This window comes from Pongo abelii, chromosome 2 (assembly GCF_028885655.2).
Source record: "Pongo abelii isolate AG06213 chromosome 2, NHGRI_mPonAbe1-v2.0_pri, whole genome shotgun sequence".
Lineage (NCBI taxonomy): Eukaryota > Metazoa > Chordata > Mammalia > Primates > Hominidae > Pongo > Pongo abelii.
In genome coordinates this window covers 57,452,814-57,475,266 of record NC_085928.1, presented here as the reverse complement: position 1 = coordinate 57,475,266, position 22,453 = coordinate 57,452,814, and the positions used below count along the sequence as shown (strand labels likewise).

Here is a 22,453-nt window from a genome sequence, read left to right as displayed (position 1 = left end):
CAGAAATCAGTATTTTCACTGGTGACGTATTCTTTAAGCTTGCTCTATTTCAAAGACAAATCTTAGATTCAGTGAACTAGTTCATTCCTGTATGAGATTATTGTTTTCATTCTCCATGTGGCTGCTGGAGGGTAGGGTGCAGAACAGGGTACCTCTGCTGGATGTCCTTACATACTTGGATCTTTAATGTATATTTGAGAATCTTCCACTTGATTCTGAACTCTGGGTACCTATGAGACAAAATGATTAGGGAAGAAGTTTTTTCTCCAGTAATGTGTCCTATGTATTTTATAATTATATACAAAAAGGTTGTGCTTTTGTGCAGAAAATTTAACATAGCATAACTAAGACTACTATCCTTAGAAGCTGACAATTCATTTTTTCTTATGCAACAAAGGCTAGTTATTTATAAAATGTTACCCTTATAAGACTAGTTATTTTTGCGTAACTGATACGAATAATCTGGTTTTAGAAAATCGACTTAGCGGGGAGGGATAGCATTTGGAGATATACCTAATGTTAAATGATGAGTTACTGGGTGCAGCACACCAACATGGCACATGTATACATATGTAACTAACTTGCACGTTGTGCACATGTACCCTAAAACTTAAAGTATATTAAAAAAAAAAAAAAGAAAATTGACTTAGCCAGAGAATTAATACTTTTAACTTTTGCTTTGCACTTGCTGCTACTAATTTTAAATTTTATATTTGGCTTTTTCTTAGATCCATTTCCTGATATTTGGTTAAAAAATAAAACTTTCTAAATTTTTGTTATTTACTATTTTGTTCTAGATAGTTTACTCTCATAAAATTTTGTCTATTGTGTTTCATTAATGATTCATAAAATATAAAAGAAATTAAAAGCACTAGAAATTTGATTTATCACTTTAATCTCGTAGTGGTTTTTAAAAGACTGTTTATGATTTTCAGACAATGTGTAAGAGTATTTCAGAGATCTGAAGAATAGCATGCAGTTTTTAACCCATGAGAACTTTTTAATTAGGTGCTCCATCGTCACTATTGTTTCTTTTCTGATTATCACAGGAATTTTTTTGTTGTTCATACATGCCAAGAATCTGTCTACTAACATAGTTATTCCCAAATGTGTCTTTTTATTTTAATATTTTTAGACACAGTTTATTTCCTGTTTTGGTCAAGAGTAGAATAGATTAAATATTGCAGTAAAAGGAATCAACAGGACTTTCATTACCTTTGACTTTGATGAAACCTGCTGTGACACTGGACAATTCTTTCTATTCAGTGATCAAATTCACGTCCTTTCCCTCTTCTGTGTTTCACTGAATTGCAATATAATTCACTTATCTTTCCCTTTACTTAGAAGAGTATATTCTTTTCAAAAAATTATTTTCAAACGATTATTTGTATGCAACTTTATTCAAGTCTTCTTTCTAAATTCTCGTATAGCAAACTTGTTACAAAATATAGATATATGCTTGGGGACAGGGAACTCTCTTCATCTTCCTTTCAATTTTGCTGTGAATCTAAAACTCTGAAAAATAAAATTTACTAATTATAAGAAAACTATAAACAATATGGTAATGAAAAGTCCTATGCAAAATAGAGTGATTTTGATTTTATACAGTTCTAGTATATCTCCTTGTTTCTGTTCATTTCTTCTGTTAAACAGGATTTCACCCTTAAACCGTATGAATGTGCAATTATAGAACCATAAGCAAATACTATCTTCAAGGTTGCTTAACCTTAAAATCTTGAACCTCCTGTCTCCCTTTTATATCTATTAGATTTCTTGGATTTCTTTTCTTTTTGTTTTTTTTTTTAACTTAGTAAGTTTTCAAAACTCAAAGTAGCTTATTTAAAACAGTTAATTACTAACAACACTCATCTTTCCCCAAAGTTTGGATTTACAATTCTGAAGTTAATTTTGATGACTTAATCTTCATTTATGTCAGATTGTTCTTTAATATATGGAAGGTTTTAAAAATACATAAATTTCAACTGGGGTAAAGATTTGTGTACACTGTTATGGAGCTTTGTCATTAAACTAAATGAGGTATTAAAGTCTTAACACCACAGTTAAAATAAGATAGAGAACTCAACCATAACTATATGACTAAAGAAAATACTAATTGATGATGCCTTATTTTCAGTTGTCAAAAATAGACTTGTTTCGTGTGGTGTTTTTAATTGAGCTATACAGTTTCTTTGTTTCCCTTCTCTTTTTATGGATGCAGGACTCTTAAACTCGTAAAACTTTGTACTTTATTACACATGTGGTTTTTGGTAACTAGGTTTTCTTTTGTTTACCTCCACGAAACAACAGTCTAGTCAATGTAATATTGCTTATCATGTGGTTGATTTTCTGTTTTTATCTTTTACTTTTTATTCTGAATGATATCTGTTTGAAATTGTAGCATGAGGAAATATTTTAAGCAAAAAGTCAGTGAAAGTACTTTTTCTACTGATAATGAAAATGCTTTTTCTGAAAGGAGAAAAATCACATAATTATGGTTATATTACATGAAAAGCCTTTTTAAAAATTCAGGGACTGGTAATAGATTTTATTCCTTTGGTTTTTTTGAACACTACTATGTAGTAATCATTTTTCCGGTTGCTGAGAACACAGCATTGAATAAGACAGGGTCTCTGGTTTTGGAGTTCATGTTAAAAAATGTTTTCCCTAAATTTTCTTAGATATTAAGTGACTTTGTGGACTATAAAAATTAATAATTTTTCCTTTTAGAATGAGTTTCATCAACCGACTGAGATTCTTGTTAGTTTTGTGACTTTTATATATGTTATGTTTCTTGAACATTATGATTCTTGAGATAGAGCCCTATAATTTTAGTTAATAGCAAACATAACAGTTAAGGAAAATGCTCTTTACATTTTGCTTAAATATGTATTTCTCTTATATTTTAGCTGGGAAGTTTTACGATTCCTTCTGTCAAACATAAGATGGTGGTTGGAAGAATATCGCTTTGATGGATTTCGTTTTGATGGTGTTACATCCATGCTTTATCATCACCATGGAGTAGGTAGGTAACCTGATATAATCAGGTTTGGGGTTAATTGCAGAAGCTGCAATAGCCATTACTGGTGTCTTGATTTTTGTTAGTTCCATTACATATGCTCTCTCTGCAGTAATTTATTATCCCATTTTGGCAAGAGGTAGATTATCAGTACATTTTATAAGTAAACAAAAGGTAATCATTTCCTTTGAAATATATCTACTGAGTATGCTATCATTCGTGTGTAGCTTAAAATTTTTTTGAGGAAACCATTTATTATAACACCCTTAGGATGTGAACACTACAGCACTTCCAATGAAAATAAAAAATAATGAGAACAGTTGTGAAGGCATAGGTTTTTACATATTACACATTGAATAAAATAAGTATTTTAATTGTAGATTTACCTGGTTAAAATTAAATTATAAATTAATTTGAAATTAAATATTTATCAGACTCTCAGTTTAAAAGTTGTACAAAGAAGTAGTATCACAGAATACTAATCCCTCAACAGATGACATGGAAACAATTATTATTATTATTACTATTATTCTTGAGACAGTCTTGTTCTGTTGCCCAGGCTGGAGTACAGTGGTGTGAACTCAGATCACTGCAAACTCCATCTCTCGGGTTCAAGCAATTCTCCTGCCTCAGCCTCCCGAGTAGCTGGGATTACAGGTGTCATCACACCCGGCTAATTTTTGTATTTTTTTAGTAGAAACGGGGTTTTACCATGTTGGCTAGGTTGGTCTCAAACTCCTGGTCTCGGGTGATCCGCCAGCCTTGGCCTCCAAAAGTGCTGGGATTGCAGGAGTGAGCCACCACACCCGGCCAATTATTAGTATTTTTTAATGGCTAAATATTCACTAGCAATAAACAGAAAAAAAAAACAAAGGGCGTGAAAAACGTGCCTGTAAATCTTGAAAAGTGACTGCCAAGGAAAGAAGCTAAACATTCAAAATGTGCTACTGCTTGATCTTACTCATGATGCTGCCCACTTGAAATGTTCCTAGGAAAGAAGTTGAATCTGTAAAACACAGCAGATTTTATTGATATCCATTTTCCAGTTTCGGGGAAGCTGACTTATGGTATGCAAAGGCAAGCATGGCAAAAGTTAAGAAAAATCTTTTCCTAGATTTAAACACCTACGTGCCCCTGCAGAAACTACCTCACTGAGAGAGGAGTATATTCCAGGGATTCGTGGTATTAGAGAAATGAACCAAAGTTTATGGATATGGGATGTGTTTTTTATAGATACAGAATCCAAGAAATGGTTAAAGAAAAACATTGAGTTATTTAACATTTTTTTCTCCCTTGGAATGACAGAGAAAGCAACAAACAAAATCCCTGAAACTGCACAGCAGAAGGTCAAATAGAATACCAGAAAAGTTGAGATAAGGCAGTTAATATCAAGACACAGTATTTGATTTATAAACTCAGTAATAAAGAGAAATTCATCAGGAAGTCATGAATTTACCTGCAATTTACTTGCATGCATGAAAAAAAAATGGTCGGACTCATAGTATTCTATTTACAGAAGCAATGTCTGCCAAATTCTTACAAAGTGTGACTCAAACATTTGCTAGTTGGATGATGGTTGCCAGGGGCTGAGGAGTGGAGGAAATGGAGAGATGTTGGTCAAAGGGCACACTTTCATTTTAAGGTGCATAAGCTAGGCGGAATCTGATGTAACTATAGTTAATAATATTACTTGGTATTTGATGAGAGCCAACTTTAAGTATCCTTAACACACACACACACACACACACACACACACACACACGTGGTAACTATGGGTGGTGACGGATGTGTCAATTTGAGTATAGTAATCAGTACACAATGTATACCAATATCAAATCAGTACCTTGGAAACCTTGAATATATACAATTTTTATTTGTCAATTAAATATTTTAAAATTAAAGAATGACAGCATCAAACAAAAATGAGAAACTTGGTAGTTATATTGCTGCTGAAATACAAACATGAAAGAACTTGAAGAATAAGACTTCCATAATTATACTTGAAAATATCCCTCAGTGATAGATTCCGGCAAACTGAGAAAAAAAAATCAATAGAACTTAGATGTAGAGAAACGGTAAAAGGCTGATATTGAGCACAAATTTGATTTGATTATAACAATAAGAGTAAATTACTGAAAGAATAGAAAGTAAATGGTATAACCCAAGTAAGTGAAATATACTATAACCAACCAAAGTTAGGATGTGGGAGAAGAGGAGGTAGGAGGAAGTTTGAGAACATATAATCTCTTTATCATAGGGAACTCCATATTGCATAAATTGAAGTGCATGTTTGAAATAATATATAAATATTATGTCTCAATTTTATGATGGTTTTCCTATTTTCTTTTCCTTACCTCAAAGGGATCTAATACGAACTAACATTAAGATCTTAATGTGACAGAAAATGTATTGACAATTATTTGATATTTAGAATTCCCTTTAGTATGATTTCACTTTTTTGCCATATAATTTAGCTAAAATTAAATTAAATCTTTAAAGTGCTTTGTTTTTCTCATGTGTGTGCATTTGTCAAACAAAATTGATTTGCAGAATTGTCTCAACTCTGAATGTTGACATGTAGTACTTTTCTAAGTCAGTATATTTGCTGATGCTTATGTTATCATTAAACTGCTACAATAACAAAATTCATATAAACAAACTAATTGGTGGATGTATTTGTGCAGAGTTAAGACTTGCTTGTTAACATAATATATCCATATTGATTTTCTTTTTCTAAGGTCAAGGTTTCTCAGGTGATTACAGTGAATATTTCGGACTACAAGTAGATGAAGATGCCTTGACTTACCTCATGTTGGCAAATCATTTGGTTCACACGCTGTGTCCAGATTCTATAACAATAGCTGAGGTAAAGCCATAGTGAAGTCTTACCTTCTGACCCCCTTTAATAGAGAGCATTTTGTCCGCATACAGTATTTGATTAATCAATCTCATGTTGTCAATGATTGCGTAAATGAAATTCTACCCTGAGTATAGTGCAGCTATCTTGTATGGGTGGCACGTTATTTAGAATTCACTGTTTCCCTATTCGAAGATAATGTGTACTAATTACTTGTCACCATTCTATTGTTAAAAAAGAAAATGCCAGTGGTTGGAGAGTTAAATGTCCTAATCAGTGGACAGGCCCTTCGCTATGAGACCTTCAGCAGAGAAAAGAATTGAATATTAATGTGTGTCTGTCCATTTATTATTTTTTTTTCTTTTTTGGCTCAGTCATTAGAGATAGGATGGATCGCTGCCTGCAAGCTTCTGTGAAGCCTTTCTTGTTCTGATGTGATTACCTTTCTTGTTTATGTTATTGCTCTCAGATTGCCAAATGTTCACTAGTTATTCATGATTCTTGAAGGTTCATGATTAACTGTCCCAAAGCTGCACTGTAATGATATAATTCCATATATGCATAATTGACAATTCCCCTCTTGGTGATAAATGTGATAAATTAAGAAGTTTGTTAAATGTTTATGCTAATTTAGATTTAGTGCTAAAATCCCTCTGGTTTTCTACGTTCTCTAACTAGGAATTATTATTAAAATTGAATTTAGCATGTTAAAACTGTTCTATACAAAGTATAGTGGTTGACATGTAAAAATAGTAAGACTACTGTTAAAAAGAATTAGAATTAAGGTGTGTTTTTACATTGTTGGTGTTTAGTTTATTGGCATGAAATGGAATAGTCTCCTTCCTGTAGTATTTATTTTTTTGTATAGACTGTTTTTATATCCACCATTTCTCAAAATCAGAAATCTCCAGTTTTACAAATGGTATGATTTCATTGTTTGGATAGAGGAGAATAGTTTTATTCCCTTCAGGCATTTTACTTTCTAAGTATTTTCTGGGAATAGACAGTAGCCTTTCCTGAAATTGGTTCTTATGTACAATTAAAAAACAAACAGCAACCTATCATACAATTTAGACACCCAGTATTATTTCACAGTCATGACCTACCTACATTTGATCATAGCACATCTTACTAATACTTGTGCTAATATTTTTTGTGCTGAATATCTTTAACATCAGAGTGTATTTTAAACTTTTGTCTTCTGTATATTTGTATTTTATTTGTCAAACATCAAAAAATTAATTATTTTGTCAATGATATTTATGGCAGTCCAAAGCAGAGATATTACAAATGACAAATTACTACCAACAATTAATGACAGCACAAATCAAAAGTGGGTACTGAAGAAAAAGAAGCAATGATTTAATACATGAAAGTTAAAATTGTTACATTGATCTTTCCATTCATTTCAAGTAAAATAGTTTCATCATCTAGGGAGCTCTGGTCTGATTATCAGTGTTTCTACCAATGAAACTTTGAGACTTTAGCCTGCTTTATATTACTTGGTTTTAGATTTTTTTAAAAAACAAGATGTGCCTTCAATGTATTCTACTTAAATTGAAAACTACTTCAATTTCAATACATCACTTTTCTGTCTAGCGGGAGTCTCTTCCAAATGTAGAATTGATCTCCATGAACTTTATTTTTTTAAGAAAAGGAATGTATTTGAATGAATAAGCAATGTGATTTTATTTAAATTCCTTTAGTAGAAATATGAATTTATTTATAATGACAATTACAAAAATTGAAACCTTATTTTGCTCAAATGTATCTACCATTTTACATTATTATATTTGCTATATTAATTAAAACATTTTTGGTTGATATATCTTTCCCTCTGGAGTGGTTATAAGTGCTCTTTAGATAGTAAAAAATTAGAACTATTTTAATTTCATCCCAAACACAGAATCATTTTCATATGCCATATGAATAGGCATCAATTGTTTTATATTTAGAGTATGTTTATTTTGATGACCTTTATGATTTACCTTTTTTTTTCTTAAAAATTTTAAAAGAACAGTCACTAACTTTCCACCTTCAAAAGGAGGGCCGAAACAACTCATATGCATTAATGAGGCAGCTTTCTAGAAATCAGATTTAGGAGTCAAGACTATATGATTGTTACCGAATCACCAGGGGTTCAGTCTAGGTCCTGCTGCTTGCTGCACAGAAAGCCAATCACTGAGACAATGATTATTGCCATAGAAGAAGGCTTTGATCAGTCTCAAATCCATCTCTCTGACTAACTAAAATTAGAGGTTTATATAGTAAGAAATAAATGTAACAATGTGTAAGAAAACAGAACTAGAGAAGGGTAAGGAAACAATCATGAGGAATGACTGGTCTGGCATCTCATTGCATGCCGTGATTTGGTGAGCTTCAGTTCTTTGATACTTTTTTTTGAGAAGCTTGAGGGACAAATATAGGTTTCAAGCTTTTCAAAAGGATTGAATTCTATGTTTATCCAAAAAAATCTGTCTATGGGATGATTGGGTTTCATGATTACCATATGTTTTTCTTAGCAGATTCTATTTCCTAAAACAACATTGAGACTGGATACAGAACATGCCTTAATATTTTCTTGAGAAAATGTATCTTGATCTTTAATACCAGCCCATCACCAGTCATTCTTGACAGTTTGGTCTTTCGAAACTCTTTTCAGAGGGCATTGTGTCTGTAATTCTAGTTCCTAATATGGTGCCTGATATTTAATACATATTTATCCAATCCTGTCTGTGGAAATGTAACTTATATTTTGATAAATAGAATGATTGAAATGGCTTATTTTCTACTGATCTTTTTTCTACTTTATAAACCATGAACAACTATGCAGAAATAAGATTACTGGCAAACATTTTATTTTCTTATGGATGTATTCTACCATATAGTATATTTACTTATACCTTCCTTCCATAAGAAAAAAAAAAGAAGAAGCATTTGACCTGAGTCTCAGAGAGCTTATGGTATGTGATAGTCTTTTATAGGAAGTAAGGATCATAATCTAGGGAAAACTTTGGGCATTGACAGATGTAGAAAAGCTTGTAACAAGTACATGCAAAGGGGAATATTTCAAAGTGGTCGAAGTACTTAGTAATTAAAATGAAATAGTAGGAAATAATGGTGGAAAGATGTCTTTCCATTTCACTTTCTGTGCACTTTAGTTAATGATCACAACTACATCACATGGTCATTTCATAATTATAAGTATGTTTGTGTGTATTTAGGTCCTAGTTTATTAATCTTGGAAAGTCAGATATTATGTCTTATCTTTTAATCCCTCAGGGCACCTCACTATTCATCAACAGGTACTTACTGAATAAAGTGCTTGTGCCAAGTATTATTAAACTATTCTAGATTCTTAGGGTATATCGGTGAACAACAACTATAAACTCTTGCCCTCATGGGTCTTACACTGTAACAGGGAGTAGGGGAGTAGCTAATTGGATAGTAAATCATATAGTAAATGCTTAGTGTGTAATTGTTGAATTGAATCTTAAGCTAAGGAATTTGAATTTTCTATTGTTGGCTATTGAAATCCATTGAAGGTCAGCAATAGGAGCGGACTGTCTCATAAGATATGAATTTGACAGCAGTTAGTACAAAGAGAAGGTAGAGATGGGGAATGCCATTTGGATATGGTCTAGGCAAGCAGTAATGAAGACTAAATAAGATTGTGGCTGTGGTAATGGAGCAAAGGAAAGTAACTTATTTGAAAGATATTGTGGAATTAGAATTGATAATACTTAGCGCATATTTTCCTAAAGTTGTCTTAATAATATCTTTTGTTACATCTGGGTCCCTGTACCAATCTTTGAAACCCATTTTTAAATTAATTTTATTTATTTGATTAATTATTGGATACTAATTGTCTAGAGTAGAAAGGACCCCCTGTCAAAAAGCTGAATATCTGAATCCTCTCTCTCGACTGGGTGTGGTGGCTCGTGCCTGTTGTCACAGCACTTTGGGAGGCCGAGACGGGAGTTTGAACTCCTGTCTTGGAACGGTCAGGAGTTCGAGACCAGCCTGGCTAACATGATGAAAGCCCATCTCTATCAAAAATATAAAAAATATTAGCTAAGAATGGTGGTGGGCATCTGTAATCCCAGCTATTCGGTAGGCCGAGGCAGGAGAATTGCTTGAACCTGGGAGGCAGAGGTTGCAGTGAGCTGATATCATGCCACTGTAAACCAGCCTGGGCAACAAGAGTGAAACTCTGTGTCAAAAAAAAAAAAAAAAAATTCTCTATCTTGAGAGATCCCTTCACCTCAATAAGCCTCTGTTTCTATGTCTGCTAAATGAAAATCCCTACCTAATCTCAAAGACCTCTTCTAAGTGTAACCTACTCTAGTAAAAGCTATTGTACTGTTTCACTGTTAATGTACTAACTCTACATTCCATTTCATCAAAAGCTAGTGTTCACAAAAATACACTCCCTATCAGGGCTACATACAGAAAGAACAACTATAACAGATTTATGCCACATGTATTGTTGTGCTTGGTGAAAGCAACAAAACTAATAAAAAATGTTTTACAGTAGTTCAAAAATAAGAAACTATGTTTTAGCAATAATAGTTTTACTATTTTGTGTTCTCTAGGCGATACTGAAGAAAAGAAATAAATAGCTTCATGAGCTCAAAGTTTGCCTGGAGTGAAAATATTAAGCAAAAATCTTTCTGGGAAATGAGATATGCTATCACAATTTCATCAACTTTTATGTTACCAAAGCAGCCCAAAAATATATGCCCCTATTATTGTTTTCATTTATTGACCTGGGCTTTACGGTCAGAATATTTACTAAAAGTTTGATCATTATGAACCGATATTCTTTGTTGTAGGATGTATCAGGAATGCCAGCTCTGTGCTCTCCAATTTCCCAGGGAGGGGGCGGTTTCGACTATCGACTAGCCATGGCAATTCCAGATAAGTGGATTCAGGTAAGAGTCCATGTAAATATTTTTTGTTTCTGTGAATACTGTGTTGCTTCATTTATCTTTAATTTATTTCTTGGTTGTGATCATTAGTTACAGATATTATAATTGAAGTATTAAATTCTTTCATTAGTCTGTCGATTCTTATGCTTTTTAATGAGGTGCTTCTCAAAATATTAAAAGTTCTGGTTTAAAGTATTTATACGTATTCGGGCAAAGGGAAAATATGATTAATATAATGTTAGCTGTATAAATGGAATTTTGCATTATCAATGCAATTATATGAAACTTCAGTGCTCTATATTTAATACACATTAGACTTCATTAAAGCATTCATTTATGCCTACAGATCATGCATTAATATAAAAGTTACTCCTTAATTCCCAGTACTTGCTTAATAGTATGGTTTTTCCTCAACAAATTTGGATTGGATTCATCCATTCCTTTATTCAACATTAAAAAGTCCTTACCATTTGTCAGACACTAGGAATGAATAACTATACATGGTACTTTGCACATCATTTATCAATAAAATTTTATTAAATTTAATGACAGTTCAAGTAGTTTGGTTTTTTTTTGTTTTTGTTTTTTTTCATTTAATGTTTGCCTAAAGGACTAATGTCATTATGTAGACTTAGGTTTGATATAGAACATTTCTTAGCAGCCATGTCGACATTCATGGGCTGAATATATATATATATAAGGAGTCAGATATGTATACAAATAATCATAGCTTTCTGATGAGCCCTTTATTTCAGACATGAACTGGTGCCATGAGACCACAGTTGTAGAAGGGCTTAATTTTTGGTAGAAAAACTGTAGAGCCTACTCTTAAGGAAGTGGTTACTATAATCATTTCTTAGCTGTCTTTCCTGTCCCCCCGGGCAATTTGTGCAATGCATAGCTGTGACATTAAATTTCGACCATCATAACTTATGCTCCTACATTTATAATGATTCCTTAAACATTATCAGGTCAAAAAGCAACTATTTTATAAAGGTTTTTACTTAGAAAACATACAAACAAACAAAGGAGTATTCTCCTTTAATACATGGGAAGGTAGCTTGTATTTGTTACTTTAAAAAAAAAATGCTGTGGTTTTCAATTTTCTCACCTAGGTATAAGGTTCCTTATCAGCCCCATCTCTTACTGTTTCTAGTTTTTTCATGTAGACTTTTTTTCCTCACAAGTGACAAATCTTACTTTTTAACCTTTTGCTAAAAGCCTTAATCATTCTTTGTTCACATTCAATAATCTTTTAAGGTGTACGTCAACCTAGAATTATTTTTCAGTCAGTAACAGCACAAAGTGAGGTATTTTCTTTCTGAGTATTCATGGTAGCTTAAAAAATTGAAATTTAACCTAATAAACATTTTATTACTTTGTATGATGAAGGTAATGCATTAGGCAATGTATCATACTTACTTATTATACATGATAACTATAATAATCATAGTTATCAAATAGAAAAATATTTTATCCTAAATTTGGGATATGACCATCCTGTTTTAGATTGTAAATTCTCTGAAAGCAGTTATCATCTTCTATTTTATGTAATTATTTAAAATTCTTATTGTATCACCAAACTGGGTCCCCCCTTAGTTAATAAAACTAAAGTTAAAATAGTATTACAATAAAACCCTTAGACACAGTGATTTTCCTCTACTTTTGTAACCGGTGCATTTAAAAACAATTCAATAAGTGGCTCCCATTCTCCTTACATGTGAATCAAACACACAAGAGTTATTAAATCAGACGACAACTGTACTCAGAATGTATATGGCCTGCGATGTTGTCTACCCATACAGTATGAGTTAGATTAGAATGCTAGATTTTATTCATGTTTTTGTTGTTCAAAAGCAAATTATGTATCATTTCCTAGTTGTATTATTTCAAAGTCATTAGTTTCGAATATCATTCTTAGTTTAATCAATTACTGTCCAAATATTTGACTATCTAAATTATGCCAAATTTACTATACTTCCTTCCATTTTATTTGATCATTTTTGAAGTGTTTGTGTTAAGGTGATGTATGTGTCTAATGAACTCATTCATTGATCTGTTAATTCCACCAAATATTTATTGAGCACCTAGTATTTTTAATAAATATAGTTTTTCTAATTAAACATTTTTGAGATATTAGGATAATTGTAGATTCACATGCGGTTGTAAGAAATAATACAGTGAGATCTGGTATGCTCATTCATCAGTTTTCCCCAGTGGTACTGAGCGGTGACAGCGTGCTGGCAGTCCTCACAGCCCTCGCTCGCTCTCGGCGCCTCCTCTGCCTGGGCTCCCACTTTGGCGGCACTTGAGGAGCCCTTCAGCCCGCCGCTGCCCTGTGGGAGCCCCTTCCTGGGCTGGCCAAGGCCGGAGCCGGCTCCCTCAGCTTGCGGGGAGGTGTGGAGGGAGAGGCGCGAGCGGGAACCGGGGCTGCGCCCTGCACTTCCGGGCCAGCTGGAGTTCCGGGTGGGCGTGGGCTTGGCGGGCCCCGCACTCCGAGCGGCCGGCCGGCCCCGCCGCCCCGGGCAATGAGGGGCTTAGCACCCGGGCCAGCGGCTGCGGAGGGTGTACTGGGTCCCCCAGCAGTGCCGGCCCACCGGTGCTGCGCTCGATTTCTCGCCGGGCCTTAGCTGCCTTCTCGCGGGGCAGGGCTCGGGACTGCAGCCCGCCATGCCTGAGCCTCCCACCCCCTCCGTGCGCTCCTGTGCGGCCCGAGCCTCCCCGATGAGCGCCGCCCCCTGCTCCACCGCGCCCAGTCCCATCGACCACGCAAGGGCTGAGGAGTGCGGGCGCAGGGCGCGGGACCGGCAGGCAGCTCCACCTGCAGCCCCGGTGCGGGATCCACTGGGTGAAGCCAGCTGGGCTCCTGAGTCTGGTGAGGACGTGGAGAGTCTTTGTATCTAGATCAGGGATTGTAAACACACCAATCGGCTGTAACACTCACCGCGAAGATCTGCAGCTTCACTCCTGAACCCAGCGAGACCACGAGCCCACCGGGAGAAACGAACAACTCCAGACGCGCGGCCTTAAGAGCTGTAACACTCACCGCGAAGCTCTGCAGCTTCACTCCTGAGCCAGCGAGACCACGAGCCCAGCAGAAGGAAGAAACTCCGAACACATCCAAACATCAGAAGGAACAAACTCCAGACGCGCCACCTTAAGAGCTGTAACACTCACCGTGGGGGTGAGGGTCCGCGGCTTCATTCTTGAAGTCAGTGAGACCAAGAACCCACAAATTCCAGACACAGTAGCTTCTTGCAAAGGTGTAGAACAATATTTTAACCAAGATACTTACATTGATGTACTCAAGGTGCAAAACACATTCATTGCCACAAGATTCCTTCATGTTACCTTTAGAGTGACACCTACTTATTTTCATCTTGCCTGCTTCTAATAACCCCTTAACCCCTGGCAACCACTAATGAGATCTCCATTCCTATAATTTCGTCATTTCAAAAATATTATATAAATGGAATCATGCAGTTTGTGACCCTTCTGGATTGGCATTTTCAGTTAGCAAAATTTTCTCGAGATTTATCCAAGAAAACTTCCAATGTTGTTACATCCAGCATTCTTGTTGCATATATCAACATTGCATTCAACAGCACTGAATAGGATTCCAAGGCAGGGGTATACCACAGTTTAACCATTCACCCATTGAAAAACATCCAGGTTGCTTCCAGGTTATGGCTATTATGAATAAAGTTACTGTATACATGTGTGTACTCATTTTTTATCATTTTTTATCAACATAAGTTTTTATAACTATGAGATAAATGCTCAAACACTGCAATTACTGAACCATATACTAATTCCCTATTTAATCTTTTAAGAAACTGCTAAACTGTTTTCCAAAGTAGCTGTAACATTCTACATTCTGACTAGTGATGTTTGAGAGACCTGCCTCTATACATCCTCACCAGCATTGGTGGTGTCACTATGTTTTATTTTAGCTATTATAATCAGCGTGTAGTTATATCTCATTGTGGTTTTATTATTTTTCGAATGGTTTATGATGCTGGATACCAACCATGTGCTTATTTGCCTCCTGCATACCCTCTTTGGTGAGGTATCTGTTCATGTCTTTTAACCATTTCCTGATTTCATTGTTTATTTACTGTGGAGTTTTGAGGGTTCTTTATATATTTTAGATTCAACTTCTTTGCCAGATATATGGTTGACAATTTTTTTCTCCTACTCTGACGCTTGTTCTTTCATCCTCTTCACATTGGCTTTTCACAGAGCAATTTTTAAAGAATTTTGTTGAAGGCTAGTTTATCATTTTTTCCCTTGTATAGGTCTCTCTTTTGGTATCAAGTTTAAGAAATTTTTGACTCTCTTATGGTTTTTACTAAATGTTTTATAGTTTTTGTTTTTTATATTTAAGCCCATGATCCATTTTGAGTTAAGTTCTGTGCAATATATAAGACTTAGCTCAAGGTTCTTTATCGTTCTCTTTTTACCCATGGGTATCCAATTCTTTAAGCATCATTTGTTAAAACATCTGCCCACCTTCCATTGAATTTCTGTTGCCCTTTTATCAAAAATTAGTCTGGCCCATTTGTGTAGGTCTATACATTAGTTTTCTATTGTTCCCATATCCAATTTACCACAAGCTTAGTGGCTTAAACAGCACAAATTCACAACAGTTCTATGTGTTACAAAAATGAAATGGGTTTTACTGGGACTAAAATCAAAGTGTAAACGGGGCTGCATTTCTTCTGGAGGCTGTAAGGGAGAAGCCATTTCCTTGCCTTTTCTCACTTCTAAAAGCTGCCTATATTCCTTGGCTCATTGCTCCTTCCTCTATCTTCAAAGCAGCAGTATAGCATCTTCAAATCTCTCTCTTATTTTGACACTCATGCCTGCTTTTTAGAAAGATTCTCGTGGATTAGGCTACACATCTACGGATGGTTGCTCTTCTGCCTTCCACGTTCTGCCTTCTGGTGCCCAAAGATTCGCACTGCAATGATCAGAACTGCTTATGTTCCCATAATTGTATGACAGTGTGTTGAATTAAAGAGGGAGAGTAAATTTAGGACATAATCCTGAGGAACATCAGCCTTTATAGGACAAACAGAGGAAGAGAATTTATAGTATGTCGGGAGTGGCGGGAAGAAACAAAACAATATAAAGCAAGAGTTTCACAGTGGTAGACTAATAAAGGGAGAAGTTCAGGCGCAGGAGATAGGATCAGCAGTGTCAATATGTATAGCAAGAATCTACTTAAGAGAGAGCAATTACTAAAGCTCACACCACAAGCTTAACCTCAGCAAGTTCAGTTGCATAAAAGTATAGTGTTAGAGGGACAGAGCCAGACTGAAGACTGACTAGAAATTGAAATGCAGACACAAAATGTGTGGTCTGTTAAGAGGGTAATTATTTGATGATAATTAGCTTTAAATTTTGAAACAGTTGTTTTATCACTTTGTAAAAATGAAGCAAAACACTTTTTTTACTAATTTTTTTCATATAAACAAATAAATGTAACAAGTGTATCTCTACCATGTACAAGTTATAGAAAGACATGCCGTGCAATAACATTACTGTGGGCATTAATCAAGAGGTGACAGTTATTACAGAAAAAAAGTTGCAAAGATCCTAAAATATAATGATTAAACTGTCTGCACAAAAGCAAACACCACACACACACACACACACACACACACACACACTCTACACCACTGTCATTTGGACATTCTGTATAAAAGCTGTGATTTCAGTAAAAGTTTAAACAGTGATAACTTTGCTAGATGGGTGGGCTAATATGTGCATACCAAATAGTTTGCACTGATATAATGCATACCTTCAGATTGTGATTTAAAAATAAGAAAAGTAATGCTTTACTCAGAAGCTTATTTTTCTCTCTTGTGTCTAGCTACTTAAAGAGTTTAAAGATGAAGACTGGAACATGGGCGATATAGTATACACGCTCACAAACAGGCGCTACCTTGAGAAGTGCATTGCTTATGCAGAGAGCCATGATCAGGTAAATGAATATGTGCATAAATTCATTTATTTCTCTCTCTCTCTCTCTTCCTCCTTCCCTCTCCTTAATAACATATTTAAATATAAACATATCGAAATATAAACCTCTGTAGTTACTATAATGTATGTATGTATGTGTGTGTGTGTATTAATATATATCTTTACAATACAACTACGTATATTGGAAAAAATGTTAAATTTGTAGATGGAGAAACTCCAGTTTCAAAATGCAGTAGTATGTTTGTCCTGCCAAACTATAATTACTAGATTATACATTGCAGTTGCAAGTATTATATGTTTTCCCTTATCATAATGAAGCAAATTGGTGCTGGACTAGGGTTATTTTAGTTTCCGTCTTAGGCTGCCTTCTAGAGGTATTCTTTTATGCTTTTGACAAGCATTCTTCATTTTTTCCCCTCAGTCACTGAAATCTCCTGCTAATTGACCTCCCTGCCCCCTGTTCCATGCAGCCTTAGTCTGTCTTCTCGAATACAGCCTAAGGTATTTTCTAAAGAGGAAAGCTCGTCTTGTCAACCCAGGTACCCTGGTCGAAGCCTGTAATTCAAAGCCACTCCTGTTTTGGCTCAAGCCGAAGTTTCCAGCATTATTCTCTGCCCAGCTCTCCCAGCCTCCTGTTCTTCAATACTTTGACATCCCTACCCATTCCAAATAGGTCAGCTTTTTCCAATCTTGTGCTTTTCCCCACGCATCTGCATCTGGGAAGTTCCTACTCAGACCTAACTGCCTGGCTCTGACGTCGCATTCTATATGAAGCCTGCCTTGGGTCATGTAGGGAAAAATTAGTTGTCCCATCCTCCAGGTTTCCATTATGTTTTAGGGACAGAATTTTTTTTTCATTGTCTTTCTATTTCCAGCCTTTAGCACTGTGACTGATCCTAGTAATCACTTAATAAATATTTTTAAAATGGAGAAAAAAGGCCACTTATTTAAGTTCATATTAATTCTCATACACATCAACATAAAATTTACTTTTCGTAGATTAAAATGTAGACAATAAAATGTTTGAAGTTACTTAAAGTATCTTTATTAAAAAATTGAAACTAAATAAGTTTCTCTATCATTTTTGCAGAAATTGGCCATTTAACGCAAACATGATTTTTTCAGGTGTCTCCTCTAATTGTTAAGAAAATGTAAGTAAAGCAGGGGTTGGCTAACCAAGACCATGGGCCAAATCCTACCTGCTGCCTGTTTTTGTAAATAAGGTTACTTGGAACAGAGCCACGCTCATTTGTTTACGTATTCTCCTTTGTGCCAAAATGATGCATTTGAGTAGTTGAGACAGAGAAAGTGGCCCACCCTTAGAGAAACTTGATGACCTCTGAAGTAAACGCATGTTAAGTTTTGCATCTTCCAAATTGGGGCTGTGCCTTCTTATCAACTTAAATTTATATTATCTTTGTCTATAGAGCAGATAAGATAAATACTTATCTAAAAAAGAAGAACCCAATCTAGAAAAGAATAATATTAGTTTAATAGGTAAGTGGTGGGGGTGGGGAGGGGGAAACTCTCACCAAATACATAACAATTTGAAAATTAAAATATATGCATAAATTATAGCTTTCTATTGCAAACTCTTTGAAGTTGCAGCACATAGTGAATTCCCAGCATATGTTTATTTTGTATGAATGAAAGAGTAAACAAATAAGTGGCATGAACAAATGGAAGATGAAACAGATAGATTTCTTATGTAACTTTCTACCTAATCTGTAAAGAAACAGATTTACCAAGAATTCTTTCGTACTTTAAAAATTCAGGTAATCCTGTCTTATATATTCAGGAATTCTCAGGACAGCAGAAATAATGCAAGCTGCCTAGTTCTCTCTAAAAGCAAATGTACTTTGATTCTTAAGCCTGATAAAAAATATAAATGTATATGAATACATAAAAATGAATAAATAAACATATATAATTTATAGTAAAAATGTGGATGTTATTTTAAACATTTTAGATAAATCCTTAACAATTAAATTTGTAAACTTAATTTCACCAGTATCTCAACAGGATTTTATAAGAGGGCAACTTGATATGAGAATAAGCTTTATCTATGAACCTGATCAAAAGTTATTAAAATAATTTTATAATAGAATCAGAGATTATAGAAATAAATAATTATAGCTAAAAACATAATTAAATAATTCAAAACAAGTAGAGAGAAGGTGAGTTGTTTAAGAAGTAGTGATACAAATCGTATAACAATTTTTAAAGAAAAATCATTTTAATTAAAGTAGGTTAAAGATAGAAAAGATTGTAAACAAAATTTTTTTCTAGAAAATGAAAAGAACTGTAATAGGGTACTGAGATTCTGGGTTAATTTCTATTATACATTTTACTCTATGTTATTGTTTTGTCCATGATGAACACTGCATTAGATGTTTTGAACTGTAAATAATTCAGATTTTTAGGAGGTCTCTCTGCTGTTACTCAGGGCATTTCTGAGTTACGTGCCTCAGTTAATAATTATTATATTTTCAGGTAAAACAAACTAAATTTAGATTAAATGGCAAATACAATGAGAAAGCAAATTTACACTTAAATAAAAGTTCTTAACTTATTTTCTCTGCTGAGGGCAGGAAGGAACTATTGTGATATATTTATACACATACAATATTATATATTACTCATATATATGAGCAAAATAATATATATATTATGTATATCAATGATTTTTCAGAAACTTCTTTCAAAGCAAATAAAATCATTATATACAATCTATTTTAAAAATCTATGTAATATTCTCAATATTATAATAAATGTTTCAGAAAATGTGAGGTGTCAGCTCACATATAACAGATATTAGGTACCTTATCATGAATCTTTCACCAACCTATTTTAAAAATAAAAATCAGTCCAGTCCTGAAAACAAATGTGTTGATGTCTAACATATTTTACCAGCTTACCTTGAGCCTAGAAAATCACCAGTGGAAAATACCTGAAATTAATATTAATCTACCCAACTCTTCTACGATGTTTCCTAACATTTGTAACCATGTGTTGTTCTATTGTAAATCACAACTACTTAGCACTTTCTTTTTTTCATTTATCTCCATTACTTTTATTTCTGTAGGCATTGGTTGGGGATAAGTCGCTGGCATTTTGGTTGATGGATGCCGAAATGTATACAAACATGAGTGTCCTGACTCCTTTTACTCCAGTTATTGATCGTGGAATACAGCTTCATAAAATGATTCGACTCATTACGCATGGGCTTGGTGGAGAAGGCTATCTCAATTTCATGGGTAAGTGTGAGTTAAGCACATATCCAATTTGTGTTTAAAATGTTAACTTATAATGACATAAATCATGTAGAATATTTTGATTTGGCTTTTCAGATTTAGAATATAAAATTACAACTATTTATTTCATATACTGTCGTGTAAATTGCAAAAATAAAATTAAATCACTATAAGGTTATTGTTATATTAATATATGATACAAAAGTATAGTCTAAAAGCTGATATTTAATTGAATATTGCTGTCAAGTGGGCTTACCTGTTTTTAACATCCAGAATTATGATTCTGAACTTAATCATTCTGAGTTAATTTTATTGTTATAGTATTTGCACATTAAATCCAAGAAAGATATAATTATCATATTATACCATGGCAAGCTGGTATTATTGGTCTTCTTTTAGATAATTTTATATCAGTATACTTGGGTTATAAATGTGTAAACTTAGGTTCAGAGATATTGTGATGGACAAAAAGAAATTTATTTATTTATTTATTTTTTTGCAAAGATTTATTTATTGAGGACTATGATCTGTAAAGAAGCGTTCAGAAAACAAAAAAATTATGTTACTAAAATGTAGATAGGAAAACATTTTTAGTTAGAAAAACATAGATTTTGTAGTTAGGTATAGGATCTGATACTGGATCTAGTACTTACATTTCTGTGGCAAGTTCATTACATTTTATTTTATTTTATTTATTTATTTTTATTATTATTATTATTATACTTTAGGTTTTATAGTACATGTGCGCAATGTGCAAGTAAGTTACATATGTATACATGTGCCATGCTGGTGCGCTGCACCCACTAACTCGTCATCTAGCATTAGGTATACCTCCCAGTGCTATCCCTCCCCCCTCCCCCCACCCCACAACAGTCCCTGAAGTGTGATGTTCCCCTTCCTGTGTCCATGTGTTCTCATTGTTCAATTCCCACCTATGAGTGAGAATATGCGGTGTTTGGTTTTTTGTTCTTGCAATAGTTTACTGAGAATGATGATTTCCAATTTCATCCATGTCCCTACAAAGGACATGAACTCATCATTTTTTATGGCTGCATAGTATTCCATGGTGTATATGTGCCACATTTTCTTAATCCAGTCTATCATTGTTGGACATTTGGGTTGGTTCCAAGTCTTTGCTATTGTGACTAATGCCACAATAAACATACGTGTGCATGTGTCTTTATAGCAGCATGATTTATAGTCCTTTGGATATATACCCAGTAATGGGATGGCTGGGTCGAATGGAATTTCTAGTTCTAGATCCCTGAGGAATCGCCACAGTGACTTCCACAAGGGTTGAACTAGTTTACAGTCCCACCAACAGTGTAAAAGTGTTCCTATTTCTCCACATCCTCTCCAGCACCTGTTTCCTGACTTTTTAATGATTGCCATTCTAACTGGTGTGAGATGGTATCTCATTGTGGTTTTGATGTGCATTTCTCTGATGGCCAGTGATGGTGAGCATTTTTTCATGTGTTTTTTGGCCGCATAAATGTCTTCTTTTGAGAAGTGTCTGTTCATGTCCTTCACCCACTTTTGATGGGGTTGTTTTTTTCTTGTAAATTTGTTGGAGTTCATTGTAGATTCTGGATATTAGCCCTTTGTCAGAAGAGTAGGTTGCGAAAATTTTCTCCCATTTTGTAGGTTGCCTGTTCACTCTGATGGTAGTTTCTTTTGCTGTGCAGAAGCTCTTGAGTTTAATTAGATCCCATTTGTCAATTTTGGCTTTTGTTGCCATTGCTTTTGGTGTTTTAGACATGAAGTCCTTGCCCATGCCTATGTCCTGAATGGTAATGCCTAGGTTTTCTTCTAGGGTTTTTATGGTTTTAGGTCTAACATTTAAGTCTTTAATGCATCTTGAATTGATTTTTGTATAAGGTGTAAGGAAGGGATCCAGTTTCAGCTTTCTACATATGGCTAGCCAGTTTTCCCAGCACCATTTATTAAATAGGGAATCCTTTCCCCATTGTTTGTTTTTCTCAGGTTTGTCAAAGATCAGATCGCTGTAGATATGTGGCATTATTTCTGATGGCTCTGTTCTGTTCCATTGATCTATATCTCTGTTTTGGTACCAGTACCATGCTGTTTTGGTTACTGTAGCCTTGTAGTATAGTTTGAAGTCAGGTAGCGTGATGCTTCCAGCTTTGTTCTTTTGGCTTAGGATTGACTTGGCAATGCGGGCTCTTTTTTGGTTCCATGTGAACTTTAAAGTAGTTTTTTCCAATTCTGTGAAGAAAGTCATTGGTAGCTTCATGGGGATGGCATTGAATCTGTAAATTACCTTGGGAAGGATGGCCATTTTCATGATATTGATTCTTCCTACCCATGAGCATGGAATGTTCTTCCATTTGTTTGTATCTTTTATTTCCTTGAGCAGTGGTTTGTAGTTCTCCTTGAAGAGGTCCTT

At 34.5% G+C, this 22,453-nt stretch overlaps 1 protein-coding gene across 2 annotated transcripts in view; it reads left to right on the top strand.

Annotated features, from left to right (window-relative positions):
* Nucleotides 1-22,453, top strand: part of GBE1 (1,4-alpha-glucan branching enzyme 1) — a 273,138-nt gene that overhangs the window by 160,292 nt on the left and 90,393 nt on the right. For both annotated transcript variants that reach the window (XR_010139153.1, XM_054551665.2), the window contains exons 8-12: nucleotides 2,907-3,022; nucleotides 5,755-5,882; nucleotides 10,709-10,807; nucleotides 16,683-16,793; nucleotides 19,878-20,049. Coding sequence is in view for 1 of the 2 variants with exons in the window: in XM_054551665.2 (XP_054407640.2) it covers nucleotides 2,907-3,022; nucleotides 5,755-5,882; nucleotides 10,709-10,807; nucleotides 16,683-16,793; nucleotides 19,878-20,049 (626 nt within the window). In the remaining variant the exon portion in view is untranslated. The remainder of the gene's footprint in view (nucleotides 1-2,906; nucleotides 3,023-5,754; nucleotides 5,883-10,708; nucleotides 10,808-16,682; nucleotides 16,794-19,877; nucleotides 20,050-22,453) is intronic.